The sequence below is a fragment of the Rhincodon typus genome, unplaced genomic scaffold, assembly GCF_021869965.1.
Source record: "Rhincodon typus isolate 14 unplaced genomic scaffold, sRhiTyp1.1 hic_rhity00000673, whole genome shotgun sequence".
Taxonomy (NCBI): Eukaryota; Metazoa; Chordata; class Chondrichthyes; order Orectolobiformes; family Rhincodontidae; genus Rhincodon; species Rhincodon typus.
The window spans coordinates 1,396-18,232 of NW_025966311.1; the positions used below are offsets into that span (position 1 = coordinate 1,396).

Genomic DNA, 16,837 nt, shown 5'->3' on the forward strand with positions numbered 1-16,837 from the left:
TTGTCTCGGGACTTCTGCACAACCTGTCTAGTTCACTTGGAATGTCTTGCGGTCACCCATCCCTTATCTCCCTGCACACCCCTAACTGAGGTGTGACCATCTCCCTAAAAGTGCTATCCTCTGCCTCCCAAATGCAGAAGAATGACCCCAACTGGTGCTTGACTTCCAAACCTGAAGCTGAAGCTTGTGTAGTTGATGACAATTCTTTTGGGTGTTTTTGTCTCAGTCTCAAGGTGCTTCTATGACTTCCTATATTCCACAGGCTGTATATGCCACTTTGCTGAGCTGCCCCGTTATAACTATACTGATTGTTTATTAAAAGTAGAATGGATTACTAATCCCTCACCAACCAGTTCCTCCTCCTGCAGCAAAGTCAGATCTAAATACTGGATGGTGAAGAAAGCAGATGAAACAATGGAAATATAGAGAGCATCACCTCCTCCTTCTTTCATGTAACTCACCATTCACAAAACTCACCCAGCTTGAAACTTTCACTCTCCTTACAAGATGCACTGAGGCCTCTGTACTTATACTCTTTGGCGTTACACTGTAGTAACCAGGTCTACCTAATTAATTATTTGGCTATATTCTAGTTTAGAGGATGATGCAGTGGTAGTGATACTACCTCAGGACCAGAAGGTCCAGGTTCAAGTCCTACATACCCGAGAATTTTGTCATAACATAGTGTCATACAGCATGAAAACAGACCCTTCAATCCAACTCCTCCATGCCAAGCAGATATCCCAATCTGACTTAGTCCCATTTGCCAGCACTTAAACCATATCCTCTAAACCCTTCCTATTCATATACAGATCCAGATGCCTTTTAAGTGTAATTGTACCCGCCTCCACCACTTCCTCTGGCAGATCATTCCATACATGCTCCACCTCTGCATGAAAAAGTGTTTTTTTAAATCTTTCCTCTCTCACCTTAAACCTATCCCCTGTAGTTTTGGACTCCCCCACCCTAGGAAAACGACCCTGGCTATTTACCCTATCTTTGCGCTCAGGAATTTATGAACCGCTATAAGGTCACCCCTCAGCCTCCAACGCTCCAGGGGAAATAGCTGCAGCCGATTCAGCCTCTCCCTATAACTCAAACCCTCCAGTCCAAGCAGCATCCTTGTAAATCCCCTCTGCACCCTCTCAAGTTTAACAACATCCTTCCTGTAGAAGGGTGACCAGAATTGTACACAGTATTCTAAAAGTGGCCTTCTGAATAGGTTGATTAACAATATTCTTTTCCCTGCCTAATGCCAACAACTTTGGTTTTTTACCTTCCTGTAAATCTTAGCACAATAAATGCCAGTTAAATATTAGCTACAGAAAACACTTTTCATAAGATATTAACACTTAATAACACATCACTCTGCTTGGAATCTCTGTGGAATCATACATGTATAAAATGCCAAATTAATGGAGCGCTATTATATTGTTGCATCAATGAACCGGAGCAAATAAAGAGTTCCAATAAAAATTGAACTAATCATTGGCTAATTTATATTGGCATATAGTTATGTAATGTAATGTAATGTAATGTTATGTTAAGTTATGTAATCGGGTAGTTTTTGCTGGTATCCATGTTTAAGCAGGAAATAATATTTTATCTCTTTCTATCAGGGAGTGGTTCATGTGATCCTGGGGATTCATATGAACATGATGTCACACTCTATGCCATGGTTGAGGGTAGAAAAGAGCATGTTTTGGATGTGTTGCCTTTTTCATCCTACAGGGTAGGTGGAATTGCTGCTTGTTCTTTAAATGCCTAACTTTAATTAATCAGTATTTTAAGGTAATATGTCTGCAATGTGTATTTGAGTGCGTATGGATAGCATAGATCCTACCACACCATGATGCCAGGATCTTAAATGAACAGTTTATCTTCCAGCTCATTAATTGAACGAAAGTAAGGACAGGAAACATAGCATTATAGTAATGGGGTACAGGTTCAATCTCTCCCTTCTGCTCTGCCAAGTTTCTAATCACTGCCACATCTGTGGCAGTAGTGTGGCAGTTAGAGCGCAGTCAGATTTTCCAGGACTGTGGAAAAGTGAACAGAGAGTTCTCTGCTGTTGCCATTACTCATCAGCCACATATGAATGAACGGCTTTGAGATGAATCTACAGGCAGGTGACAAACTGCAAACGCTGTCATAGGAGGTGTGCCCCCAGGGAGACCAGAGAGTTAATAAAGGTTCTTTTAAAGAAAATTCAAATATTCATAACTTTAACCAATAAGAAAATTTACTTTATGACTGCAAATCATTGATGATTTTCAATGTTAATATCCGTATGTGTATATATATCTTTCATTACAACGTAACAGTTTCAACTAGTTACTTAGGATGAGCAAAGGGACTTCTTTCTATGTAGCATCTTATTGCCCAAGGGTTACTAATCATAACTTAAAACCATAATATCACTGAAGTTGCTGGCACCAAGAATTCCCTCTACCAGTACAAGGGTTCAACCTGCCCTGTTGCTGTTATTTTACACCACATTCTAATCAACTAAGATAATCAACCCTAACCAAAGGCCCTAAACAACGACATGGTAGTCATTATAAGTTTATCTGTGCCCTTCCTTGTGATTGTTGTAAATCGGTGAGATTCAACTGCTGCATTACCCAGCTGGATAGTTAAGGTAGTGACAGCATATTCTATATCTTCCTTCTTACGTGTCATGATGTCACATTTTGTTGCATGGTGCTTCTGTGAATCATCTTGGGGTGTTTAATTATGTTAAAAGTACTATATATACAAGTATAAATTGGTGTTATTATTCCTTCTCAACTATAACTTAGAAGCAGAAACATTAACTTGTGTCCATTTAAAGTTATTATTGATGATTTTGGCCCCGCTTCAACTACTCAGTGTAAATAAAACAGTTTCCTGACCCTTTGCCAACAGCGATGTGGCAGAATTAATCAACCAGAGGGTAATATTTATTACTTTATTTCCCCATTTTGTCCCATTTTTCTTCTTTCCAGTCCCATTTTACTTGTTTCCAAGAATCTGTCTCAGATCAGAAGGGGTGTAAAGTGTGAAATTTTCTTTGATACAATAACAGTGGACCAAGATCCTTAACAGTCATCAATATTTTTACTATCATGTTTCATCTGGATATCTAGTACTTGACAACTCTTCGCTAACTTCAATGAATGTAGTAACATGACAATAGTTAACTGCTTATGTGTTAAAAATAAAGAATTAAAAAAGTGTCTGCCTTTTAACCTATTGGCATTGTTTGCAGGAACCAGCCCTAGTTTCAGTTGCTATCAGTCCAGAACTCCAGACATCTGCCACAAAGTTCTGCCTAAAACAGAAGAGCCACCGAGGACTGAACAGGAATGTGTGGGCTGTGGACTTCTTCCACATTCTACCTGTCATGCCACCATCACCTTCTCACTTAGCAGAGTTTTCTATCAACATGGGCTGTGGATCTCTTCAACCAGGCAACAGGTAGCAGCATTTTGATCACCTGGTGACATTTTCTTGGCTTGGGCAATTTGTTTAACAGTTTATAACGTAATACATAGTCCGTCATGATGGCCCAGGAGTAAATATGTTGCCGAATTGTGACTGTGAGCCCTGCAGACCAGAAAGGACCGTGGTTTAATCCTTTGATCACTAGATTGAGCTTTCTTTATCATTATTGAGCTATTTTCCAATCAGAAATTGCGCACAACTGGTAACAAACATCTTCATTTCTACAAACAATAATGAATCATTATGGCTGTGCTTCCTGATTGGATAATTTCCATTATCTTTGAATATTCATTGGTTTGATGGTTAAAGTTGTCAGTTATTTTATGTGAAGGGCTCTGAAACTATCTGCACTAACCAAAACTTCATTAGTTGCTGCTTTCGGTGACGTGCTTTCTTGTTTAAACAAATGTAGCTGCAGACTGTTGGTCAACACACAAGCTTAATTTCAGAATATCTAGGGATGTCACGATAAAAACAAGACGTAGCCCAAATCTGAGACCTAGAGCTGCCACTGACCTGGAATTACACCTGAGATATGAGGAAGAACCTCCATCTGCCCAAGTCCATGCTTTGTTTCATGAGTGAGAAGTATTTGCTTGATTGGGTAGGCTATCTGCAAATGTAAGGGCCATCACCCACATTTTGCTTATATATGGCAGCGAAACCCACAGTTGCTTTCCCAAAATTGATCTCCTTTTTCTTTCTCAACTGTAGTGCGATATGAGGCAGACAAAGCATGTGCTTATATTTTTTCCAGGAACATGTTGTTAGCCTGCCACCAGAGGCTATTCCTTGAAAAGGGCTGATCCACATGGCTAACGAGGACTCTCTTCTGCACTTACCACCTGCCAAAGGCATAGCAAAAGGATTTGAGGGTTGAGAATCAACCTGTTTGGCCATGTTTTGAAGGCACCTTCTATGGCCATCAAGCCCTCGAGTAGGACTCAAAACCAGAGCTTCAGGTTCACAGGCAGAGATATTACCCTTGCTCTACAAGACCTCCTCTCAAAGCCTATCAGGAAACGTGAATTCTTTGGCCATTCCCCCTTTTCAGAAAAATAACTTATTTGGTATCAATTGCCCTTCTTTTGCAAAGGTTTGCAAACTTTTCAGAGATTCTCTGGAGAGCTCCTGTTCTGCTGATGCCTTGTTAGACTCCATAGATTTACAGCCTGAACTTAATAGTTCCTTGGCCCCAGTTAAGTCTACTAAATCATTCTTTGTGAAGAATGGTGATGATGACTCCATTTTTTAAAAAATTTCGTTTCTGTACTACCAGCATAAGTTTGGAGTTTTCGACAAGTCATGGACGATCGTGGTCCCTCCTGCACATGGAGTGTCTGCCTGATCTATGCACAGGCCCACACCATCCCCACAGCTCTGTCTATTCTTCTGAAAACTATAGTGGGTAAGGATCTAACTTAAATTCTATTATTATCTTTGATTAAAAAAAACTTTAAATGACTACACTGTAGTGCAGAATGACTCTTCCCTTTCTCCATCCCTCTCACTACACCCCACCTTCCCTCCTTCCATGCCACTCCACCAGTAGCAAGCTACACAGTGGAGCTGAAATAGTGCCAGGACCCTGTTGAAAAGAAGCTAAATGAGAGTGATTCAGGAACTTAGTTGGCTCAGTAACTGTTCAGTCAGATGGGAAGGAGCGTCTCCGTGCCATACTTCTGCACATTTCTGAAATCACTGAACTAGTAAAAATGTCAATATTGAAGAGGTCATTTGAGATAACATGTATGTTGTCCCTGTGTTAAAGGTGGAGTCGTATAACCATTCCTCTGCCATATGCAGCGCTTACCACTGGGACCAGGTTTCGTTGGAGCCAGATGGGTCCTGTGGCTGGAAATATGTGGGCAATTGACAATGGTTAGTCATATTGTGCTTTTGAAATTTAATATTGTACAAAAAAGAATCAACATGATTGCAGGTGATCAAGTTGTGTTCAGCTAGTTATTTCCTTGCATATTTCATTTAGTTTATTTGAATTGCTTATTTTATTGGGACATTTGAAAAACTCTATTATGAATAATAACTAATAGCTGATAGACAATCCACTCTGAAGTTCTGTTAATATGCTACTATATGTCACAGCAATTTTTTAACAATGATTCATTTTTTCAACTTGTATCATCTTTTATTAAAAACAATGGTTCATGGGGTAAATGTACACCTTTGTTTGAGTTTCAACCATTCAAACCAGAAGGTTCCACATTCCTGATCGAACTTGATCGGGGTGAGATTGATTTTCCAAGCGTGATGTTGTCCCTGCACTAGAAAACAGCTGGCCATGGTTCTCATTCCTGACTACAAAACAGAAACCCTTGCCTGAAGCTGATATGCATCAGCTTTGAATTTGAAACTTGGTAGGTTCAGGATTTGAACTCTGTACACGATCTACCATCACAGCAACAATCACAATCTGGGCTGAAAAAATGGCCATACTTGTGAAGTGTTAAAGAACGAACATTGCCTATGAAGCTTTAAAAACAAATTAGTTGATTCCTTTGGTAGGGTTATAGTGACAGAAAATGAATAAAGGTTAAAAAAGAAAGGATAAAGTTATAGTGGCACAAATGTTAGGCGTCAACCATATCATTGTTCATATTTCCTTTGAATTCTTCCTGTGTATAATGTTAACAAAATATTCAGTTGTAGAGGACAAAACAGATAATCTTAGTTATTTAGGGCAATATTTTTTATCAATGTGACGTGTTTACCCAGTTTATTCCTGTTGCGAATCTTGTAAACCAAATTTAGTTCAAGCTGACATTGCAATAGTCTGATCTTTGGGATGTTTTATTCCTTCTGCAGTCTACATTGGCCCTGCATGCTACAAATTGTGCTCTGGCCGAGGTCGATGTACCACCAACGGATGCAAGTAAGATGAAACATCATTAATCTCTAGTATTTCATTGAGGTTTAAGCATGACTTTTTGTTATTGCCAACAAATTAAAACATTCTTACTGACCTAATTCCTTTGATAATTAAACTTGTTTTAGCATCCCCAATCATTCACTCACATGACACACACTGTTTATTTATTCGGGACCTGTTTATTGACCCATCACAATAGACTTTAAGTAAACTTCCGGTAGATAATGTCTCATTTGATACAATTTATTCACAATCTTGAATAATTTCACAGTGCTCACATCGGTCAGATTAAGTGGTAAGTAAACTCTGAAAATAACTGGCAGAGCAATATTTTTGCGAATTAGAATGTGATGGATTATGTGGTGACCCATTTGCCATATAATTTGCTCACATAAATGAATCAAGGTGCCAGATGTCATGATGATTGTAAACCATACACAGTGTTGTTCTGTGGAGACATTGAGATTTCCTCTGTGCGTCAAATGTCTTGTGCTATTTTTGTAAAGAACACATTGTGATTTTACTTAATATGGCAGTTGTTGCAATTTGAAACTTTGCTTCTCAATCCTGTTTTTCAGAAAAATATTGAGGAACTTTGGAGTTTTGATAGTAGCAATCAGATAAATGAAAAACTAACAGGGTCTTCTGACAGAAATGACTCTCACTATTCATAGAACCTCATGTCAAAAATAATTTAAAATGATTCAGAGAAATGAGTTTATATTGAAGTGTTTCTAAATTTATTATGATCAGGTTAAATGAAGACATTTCTGTCAATGATTGTTTTCAAAAGTCATGTAGAAAATTCCAGCAACAGTCCTTATGTATATTTAAGGCTGAGATAGATTGATTGTTGATGAGTGGGGCAATAAAGGGTTACAGGGACTTGCAGGAAGGTGGACGTGAGAAATTTTAGACCAGTCATCATTTTATTGAATGGCAGAATAAGCTTGAGGGGCTGAATGGCCTACTCCTGTTTCTATTTCTCATGGTCTTATGGGCCTAACCCCAAAGTAAATCCCTGTATTCCCCTTGCCTGATACCTAAAAGTTCAGTAAGCTGCCAGGCTTCCCACATGGTATGGGCCATCCTCTAACATAGTTGAAGTAACATTGAAGACAGGATGAGGCACTTACATGGCTATTAATGGTCACTTAAGGACTTCAACAAGCTTAAGGTCAGGGGTCTATCTAAAATCTACTTCAAAATAGGAGACTGGTTGAAGGTGAATCATATGCTGCATTTTACAGCATCCTCACCTTCAAACGTGCTACCTGCGCAGCATAACACCAACTGTCCCAGCCCAGGATCTTTGGTCCATATCCAATTGAAAGACGCATTAATGATTTGTGTTGAAGAACCTATAGTGGAGCACCTGAAAAACTAAAAGCATTGGAAAAGTACCATCAGCAGTGCCCTTGCAGATTCTCCAAATCTAGTTCTAAGAAAGGTGGTCCAACAGTAGCATCCTCTCCTAAGTCAACATGCCTAGCATTGAGGCACTAATCACTCAAATGCAGCAACACTGGGTCCTGTCAATATTCTTGAATGTTGTTGGAGTTGCACTCATCCAGGCAAGTGGGGAGCATTCCATTATGCTCCTGAGTTGTGTCTCATTGATGGTGGGCAGGCTTTGGGGAGTCAAGCGGTGAGTTGGGGGTTGTACTTGTCACTGTGTGTCTGACACCAGACTTTTATAATAACTGCCCTAGTTGCAACTCAGTTACAGCAGGAGACTCCTAGGAGTACAACAGAAACACTTTAGAAATGTCCTCTCTGAAGAAGTCAAACATTCACGCCAATTCTTGGGAGTTTCTGACCTATGATCAATAAAAGTGGAAAAGACTAATTTGGGAAGGTACAAAACCATTTTGAAACTTTGCTATCCAATCCTTCCAGCAGAGTCTGCAGATTGTGCACTGAACATAGCAGCCATCTCAGAACTCCCCAAATTGGAGTGGAAGCAAGTCATCTTAAATCCTGAGGGGCTGCCTAAGAATATGGAATTGATCTGTTAAAGTCAAACCCATTCTGGTCTTGAGATCTGAGACTTAGCTACATCCTTGAAAGATTTTGGACAAGTGTATAGTGAGGTGTTGTGGGAATGGCATTTGTATCTTGTATGGCAGCTGATGGTTTTGTGACCAGCCAGGAAGTGTGGCTCTTTCTGTTGTCTTCTTCTGGCAGGAGCCTGAAATGCAGTAATGGTCACATGGACACCTTGGCAATGTTATACTTATTAGGGAATTTAGTCTGCAAAAGCTGTAGGCAGAGATTACCAGAAGATACATCCTGTTTACATTACAAACTCACATCCACATATTCAACTCCAACCTTTGAAATATAGAAAGCAGACAGATTACCAATTAGGATTCGGATTTTAAACGTTCAAAATAAAAGCCATCTACATCCAACAGTATGTTGTACAACAATAGTGAAAGCAGGCACTGGGTTTTATTCGAAGAGGAACAAAATAATATCAAGGAAATAGTAAGACTCTATTCCATATGCAGCACAAATCACTTTTTCACAGAAAGTATTTTTGAGCATGCTGTCCCCATATTGGTCATATCACCAAAAAAATCACATCTATATTAATTAATTATGACTATCAATGCTCAATAGATAAAAATATCCCCATGTACTACATCCTTCAAGTGTGTAACAAAACACAAAAAAACCCAATGTTCCTCGGATAATGAAAACAAAAGATGTGCTTGTTTAGATTGAGAAGGAGGAGGTTTTGTGATCAGCTAATTAATAGTTTCCAAAATTATGAAAAGCACTGACACTGCTGAATTAAATAAATTATTCCCATTAATTTAGCTCTCAAATGACTAACAGACATATCCATTTTCTTTAATGAATGGAAAATCATGAACTGATGATTGTAAAAATTCCAACTTGGGCCACAACACTTCTTAAAATATTGGAATAGAGAATTTAAACAGAACTGTTACCTACAGAGGCCAATAATATTTGGAATAAGTTAGCATTGAATTGAAGCATATTATTAGGTTTCAGTGTAAATAGTACACACACATTGTGTAGGAAGAAAACTGTGAGGAGACAGGAAAGTGGATATGCAGTCCATCAAGAAGTGTGATGGCTGTGAGGTCAAATAGCCTTTTCTCACAACAGTCAATATTTATGTGTTTCAAAACAAGAAAATCAATATTATCTGTCACTGATCAATTCTTACAAATCTAAGTCTAGCCTTTAGAGGACAAAGGATGCAGCATAAAGATGCTTTGGAGATTCCCCTAATTCAAAAGCTTCAAGCTTAAAACACCAGTGCAAATCCTGAAGGAAGCCAATTTGCTGACTTTGGACATGCATTAAATACTATGATTATAAATAATGATAATCTGCTGTAAAATATTTAAGCCCATAAACAGTTCTGTTAACTTTTTGGTGTAAACCTGGTTACTTCTACATTTTTTTTTCCAGATGTGATCCAGGATTTTCAGGACCTGGTTGTGACATAGCTTCACAGACATTTCCTACCATCATTTCAGAAAGTTTTAGTAGTTCCCGGCTATCATCCTACCACAACTTCCACACAATCCGCGGTGCAGAGCTTGGCTTTGGTTGTGGCGTCCTCTCAAGTGGCAAGGCATTGGTATTTAACAAAGAGGGAAGGCGAGAGCTCATTACTTCATTCCTGGACAGCACTCTAGCTAGGTAAATAATAAGATCCTAAATGAACAATTGAAATTATAAATGGCTGCTAGTGTTCACGCAGAAGTGGTGTGCTTTTAGTCTGAGGCAGAATTCTTCACAGTAAAAAAAATGTTGCCCTCAGAAGCCAATTTGCTTGCTCATTGAATACTTTTGGGATGCTATTGCCATTTTTTCATCAAACAGCTGAAAGACGTAATAGCACTGTGGTCCCACACTACATAATCTTTATCATTCTGGTTCAAGGCTCCTTGAAGACAGTGGACCAAGATAACTGTTTTAGTCTAAACTGGAATTTTCACACCACAAGCAATGTTTGTATCTGCTTTGAACTCAGAAAATGGCACCCTTATGTCAAGTGTAATGTTAAAATAAATGTTTGTTACTTCACTAAGAGAGAAATAAAAAGGTAAGATTAACATTCTATAATATGAAAGTAGATTTATTTTCATCAAGTTACTGCTGCTTTGAGACAGGTTCCTGTTCAGTGACCTTCTTTCACCTCAACCTTGCTACTTGCGATCTAGAGCTTTCTTTGCAGGCATTTTGTGGCTGAGAAAATAAAAAGTTTGCATTAAACTTAAACGGACCGGTACTGATTATGTGAAATATTGTCTTAAAATGGGAGTGACAAGGTTGTTTTTTCCTTTATGGAGCAAAATGGTATGAGTTATGGAGCCTTTATCACCCCATGTGAAGGTCAAATTGATGTTCCCCTTAAATCTGAATGTCTCAACTTGCCAATGCTATCAGATCTTGGTGCCCCATCCATTTGGTAATTAAATCTGCTATTTTCAAATCTCCACATGCACAAAAGTCAAGCAGACAAAACAGCGGATAAATACTTTAGCACAAATTGAATTTTGAGCTTGAAGGCTGAGCTGTTAGGCTCAGAGCCAGTAGGCTACAAACCCTAATTTTTGTATTATCTGACATAAGCTACAAATTACATCATAAGGGTGGAAAAATCATTCAATAAAGAGATGATTTGGCAGCAACTGATTACTGCCAGCCCAGAGTGACACATTGATGCAGAATGCAATTAAATTTCAGCAGACGAGCACAGAGAATTAGAGCATAGCGTATGCATTTCCAAGATGTATTGACCTAAATACATTCTGTAATTTCTGATTATATGGCAGCCTATTGATCTTTCTGCTTCAAGTTATAGTACCTGTCTGGAGTAAATCTATTGAGCAGTTGACTGATGAATCTAGAGTTATCAATAAAAGGTTATTTCCGAAGTCTCTTAAAGTGATTTCAGCCAAAGCAGCATTAGAATTGTGAAACTGAGCTATTATCACCAACCCATGACCTATTCTGAAGCCATTGGGTATCAGCTATTAGGTTCAGTATAATGTGCATGTTATAATTACTTAAGAAGGAGCTCCCACTATTGGTCGCAAGAAACACCCAAGAAGAAAACTTTAGGCCTCAGAGGTCAGTCAAGAACAAACACCTCACTAAGAGCAAACAGAAACAGAAAATGCTGGAGAAACTCAGCAGGTCTGACAACATTTGTAGAGAGGAAAACAGAGTTAAGGTTTCAAGTCCACTGACCCTTTATCACCTCATTTAGGGATGACGGCCACATACAGTGTAAGAAAAGCTTGTGTATCTATCATTTCTCTGCCTGTCCATCAATGGATGAAATTCTCGTTGATAATGTGTGTACTGATAATGTGATGTTCATTTCAGGGCTCATGATCCCCGTCTCTCCTCTATTCTGAGTTTCTTTTTAACTGTTGTCAAGTTTTTGAAAGCTGAAGACTATATAGAATAATTGAAATTACAGAAGAAGTTTGAAGAAAGAGTATGGCTGACCCATCAGTTCATCTCCATAATTGTGATGACTTGTCAAATTTTTATAATTGAAATTTAAACACTCTACAGAAGGATCTTCTCTGAAAGTCTGTCAGTGGACAATTACTTTTCTCTTTAGCTTATCTGAAATATAGGGTGCAGGGTGGGTGCGGGGGTAGTGTGAGGCTGATCAGGAGTGCAGAGATTCCAACGCAACAGGAGACATGGAGAATGGGGTACTTCATCAGTCACAGTTGGAGCCTTCTACCTCTTGCCTTAAGTTTATATCGTTTTGTTATTGCTACTTATGGAAAAATGGCTTCCTATCCTCCCTATCAATGCCCTCAGTATTTTATACAGCTCTATTAGGTACCCTCTAAACTTTAATTGTTCCAAAGAAAACAAACCCAGCCTGTCTAATATTCTCTCTTGGCTCAGATATTCCAGCCCTGGCAACATCCTGGTAAAACTCCTTTGCACTGTCTTGAGTGCAATAACATACTTCTTATAATCTGGTGACCAGAACTGTACATAGTGCTCCAGTTGTGCCTGAACCAGTGTTAACTTCATGCTCATTCTATGCCATAGCTAATAAAGACAAGTATCTAATCTACCTTCTTAATCACCTTACCTACCTGGTCTGCTACCTTTTGGGATCTGTGGATATGCAGAGCACTTTCCAAGGTCCCACCATTCGTAATGGAATCCTTTACCTTTTAGCATTACCTGTCACTATTTGAATTTTCTTGAATTCCATTTGCCATTTGACCACTTTTGCTGTGTCGAGGCTGTGTGCCTTCCTGTGTTTTGGAGAACAGCAGATTGCAATGTTATTTAATGCGTTCCTGGGCCATTCCTGTCTCCTCTTTGCTGCACGAATGGTCCTGGTCCTCCACAGTCAGCTTGATGGCTCTTTCCTCAAAGAGGTTGAGAATCCATGTCAACTAACCACCCTCCCCACCCCCCGCCACCGCTCCCCCCCCACCCCTGCCAACAGCCATTGCTGCCTCGCCAGTCTTGCAGTCTGGGTCCAGTTGTGCATCAAAAGGATGGAGTGTGGTGGGAATTGGTGCAGGAGCAGTTTGTCATCATCAGTTGTCATAACCATTGCAAGTGGTGAGACCTCCCAAGTGAGTGAATGGGAAACAGAGTGGGCAGGAATGATACTAGGTTGAAAGGATGACGTTGTTTGAGTAGATATCATGCATGTGAATGCTGAGGCTTGTGGGATTTGGCCCTTTGTGAGATATGTGAGCAGTGACACTGTGATGCTCTTGTAAGATTGTGGTTACAATAAGAAGATGGTATCACTTAAATTAAAACAGCACAGGAGATTATTGATACTTTTCCTGCAGTGTTTGTTGTCTGTTTCATGGGGGTCAGTGACATTGACCTGTGCTGCTGTATTCGGGACAGATCTGATGGGATAGCCTCATGCTGTGGTCACCCAGGAAGAAGATAGACTTTCTCTGTAGGGCAGCATCGGTAAACCTTGAAGCCATCTTAGGAATCTTGATAAGCATTTCTGGGCTTCTCACGTGACTACCATAGGCTGGCCAATGCTATCAGATCTTGGTGCCCCATCCATTTGGTAATTAAATCTGCTATTTTCAAATCTCCACATGCACAAAAGTCAAGCAGACAAAACAGCGGATAAATACTTCAGCACAAATTGAATTGTTTTGAGCTTGAAGGCTGAGCTGTTGGGCTCAGAGCCAGTAGGCTACAAACCCTAATTTTTGTATTATCTGACATAAGCTACAAATTACATCATAAGGGTGGAAAAATCATTCAATAAAGAGATGATTTGGCAGCAAGCGATTACTACCAGCCCAGAAGGCTCTGGCTTGCAGCAACTGAAGTGGTGTTCACTTGGCCTTTAAAAATGATGCCAGACCCAGAGGATCCCGCTAGTGGTGAGAACATCCAGCTCACTCGCCATGCAATGCACTGAGCATCTTATGGAACATAAAAACTCAAAGAACTGCGGATGCTGTAAATCAGGAACAAAAACAAAGTTGCTGGAAAAGCTCAGCAGGTCTGGCAGCATCTGTGAAGGAAAAAACAAAGTTAACGTTTCGGGTCCGGGGACCCTTCCTCAAAACTCTCATGGAACATCTGGCTTGCAAGGGTAATGAGCTGTGAAGGATGTGATTTCATAGGATAACCCATCCCAATTTAACTTCAAAACTCTGCCTCTTAGATTTTCTGTGCAATTTCAGTATAAATAGAACCCTCTCTATTGCTCAAGTGACGTATTTTAATAAACATGTTTCATTATGGGTTTCTGTAAGATCGGAAATATCCTGCCTCATACTCTTATGATTCCCAGGTTCCTCCAGTTTACTCTTCGCCTGGGCAGCAAGTATGTACTAAGCACGTGCAAACCACCAGACCAGCCAGGAGAAGGAATTCTACTGCATTATTCTGCTGACAATGGAATCACATGGAATTTGCTGCAGCATTACTCTTACCAGAATTACCATGAGCCAAGGTAAGAAAAATACAGGTCACTGTATAACACTTTCATTAATACTAGCAAATTAACCCTCTATTAATGAACTGAATCTTAACTTTCCTCTGAAATACCCCTGTAAACCATTAAATTGTAACATATTACAACAGAAAAAAAATTGAGCATACCTGTGCCTCATGGATAGCAGAAGTTCAAGAAAGTATCTCATGATTACTTTCTTGAAGACAGTTAGAGATGAGCAAAATACTGGCCCTGTCTGAAATTCCAACATGCCCTTATGAATAAAAAATTGTTAAAACGTTTAACAGCTTTTACTGTTTTTACTTCCAATCTGTTGCTTTGTATGGAATATTACTTGTGATTCTCCTATAGTCTAAATTTATGAAAAGGTGAAGAGTACTTTTCAAATTGCTTTAGTATACCCAAATCCTGGAACTATCCATTAATTGACATCTCAGTTTCTACTTTCCCAGAAAGTAAGTTTGTCAATTTCAGCCAGAATCAGGATCTAACCATCAATGCTGGTAATTTTAGTGTACCAATAACTGTGCAGTTTATTCACTATTCTTCTGCAGACATTCTGAATAGCCTCATCCCAAGTGGGCACTCGACTGTAACTGAATGATAAAGTGATGAATTTTGGAAGGTCAAGTGCAGTTGGAAGTTATACAATGAATGGCAGAACCCTTAGGACTGTTGGTATGCAGAGAGATCTGGGTGTGCAGGTCCACAGATCACTGAAGTGCAGGTAGATAAGGTAGTAAAAAAGGCTTATGGCATGCTCGCCTTCATTGGAAGGGGCATTGAGTATAAGAATAGACAAGTTATGCTGCAGCTTTATAGAATTTCAATTAGGCCACACTTGGAATATTACACACAGTTCTGGACACCACACTACCAGAAGGATGAGGATGTTTTCCAGAGGGTACAGAAAATGTTTACCAGGATGTTGCCTGGTATGGGGGATTTTAGCTATGAAGAAAGGTTGAATAGACTGGATTTGTTCTCACTGGAACCCAGGAGGTTGAGGGGCGACCTGATAGAAGTTTATAAGATTATGAATGGCATGGATAGAGTGGAAAATATGAAGTGTTTTTTTTTCCCAGGGTGGAGGGGACACAGGTTTAAGGTGCAAGGGGGAAAGTTTAAAAGAGATATGCAAGGTAAGTTTTTCGCACAAAGGGTGGTGAGTGGCTGGAACGTGTTGCCAAAGGAGGTGTGGAAGCAAACACAATAGTAGCATTCAAGATGCACCTGGACGAATACATGAATAGGAAGGGAATAGAGGGATATGGATCTTGTAAGTGAAGACAATTTTAGTATGGAAGGGCAAAATGAGTTGGCACAGGCTTGGAGGTCCAAAGGTCCTGTTCCTGTGCTGTATTGTTCTTTGTTCTTTGAATCAAGGTGAAGCAAATTAATTGTAATTGTCTTTAAGAGAAGCCCCAGTTCACACCTTGATATGAGCTTCATCATTCAATAAAAGCTTCCAGCACCAGCATCTTGGAAGTTTTAGTTTGAAAGTGGTGAGGTGATGGTAAAGCTGTAGTAGATTTTAAGGAAGTACAGAGGAATGGATAACGGGCTGGGCAAAAACAAAATGGTCAGTTTAGGTTGGAAGGAAAAACTAAATGACAAAAGGAGCATTGGTGGAAATCAAAAGTGCAAGTGCAATAGGGCAAATTAAATAAAAGATGGGTCCAGAGGAGCTGTAAATGCCATAACAGAATCATTGCAAGCATATGCTGTCAGAAAATAATGAGAAAAGGTGGTTATGATTAAAAATTGTCGGAACCCATATGTGTGTCATCCATCATGTGCAGATTTTCCAGGGTGATATAGTGAAAGTGATTTACACTATTACCTACACCACACCAAAAGCTTCTGGGTGATTTGTTCAGCTCTGCTGTTTTCCTTGCTAATTCAGTTTGTCAATTTCAATAGCTCCCCACTTTGAGATGGATAGCAACTGTGTCTTCCCTGAATGTACACATCTCTTCTTTCTGTTGCTCAAACTGCAACATGTGACCTAGTCACTTGGCAGCAGTGGAATTTTTCCAAGTTTCTCCCAGAACCGTACATTTACATTTATCTCTAAGTAATACATTTTATTGACTTGATTATTACTTATTATACATAAATGTCAGTACATGAAAGCACCCTTGAATTTGATCATATAATAAGTTAAAACTTTGAAATCTCAACAAAATTCATAGAAATTCTCAGAATTCTGTACAACTGAACATTAGGTCAGACTTTGCACCATGAGAAAACAAGACCAGGAAAAGCAATATTTGACTATGATTCCACTTTTGTTTTGAGGAATGAAGTTGGGAAGATCCATCCTTTTGAGTCTGCCTCACTTGATTTAGCTGGGTTGGTAGATAGTGTCACACTGAGGTGAAATATGTCATCAAAATAATCATTCAGAAATCTTCAGGTGCGAATAGCAGAAAGAAATCTTAAAGCAATGTTTGACTATGTTAACATATGATCAATGT

At 39.3% G+C, this 16,837-nt stretch overlaps 1 protein-coding gene across 1 annotated transcript in view; it reads left to right on the forward strand.

Moving 5' to 3' along the window:
• Nucleotides 1-1,619: 1,619 nt before the first annotated feature.
• Nucleotides 1,620-16,837, forward strand: part of LOC109922687 (reelin-like) — a gene marked incomplete at both ends in the record, with an annotated part of 46,110 nt that continues 30,892 nt past the window's right edge. The window contains 7 exons of the mRNA XM_048621448.1: nt 1,620-1,732; nt 3,251-3,459; nt 4,766-4,894; nt 5,258-5,367; nt 6,313-6,379; nt 9,827-10,060; nt 14,193-14,354. Coding sequence (XP_048477405.1) covers nt 1,620-1,732; nt 3,251-3,459; nt 4,766-4,894; nt 5,258-5,367; nt 6,313-6,379; nt 9,827-10,060; nt 14,193-14,354 — 1,024 coding nt within the window. The remainder of the gene's footprint in view (nt 1,733-3,250; nt 3,460-4,765; nt 4,895-5,257; nt 5,368-6,312; nt 6,380-9,826; nt 10,061-14,192; nt 14,355-16,837) is intronic.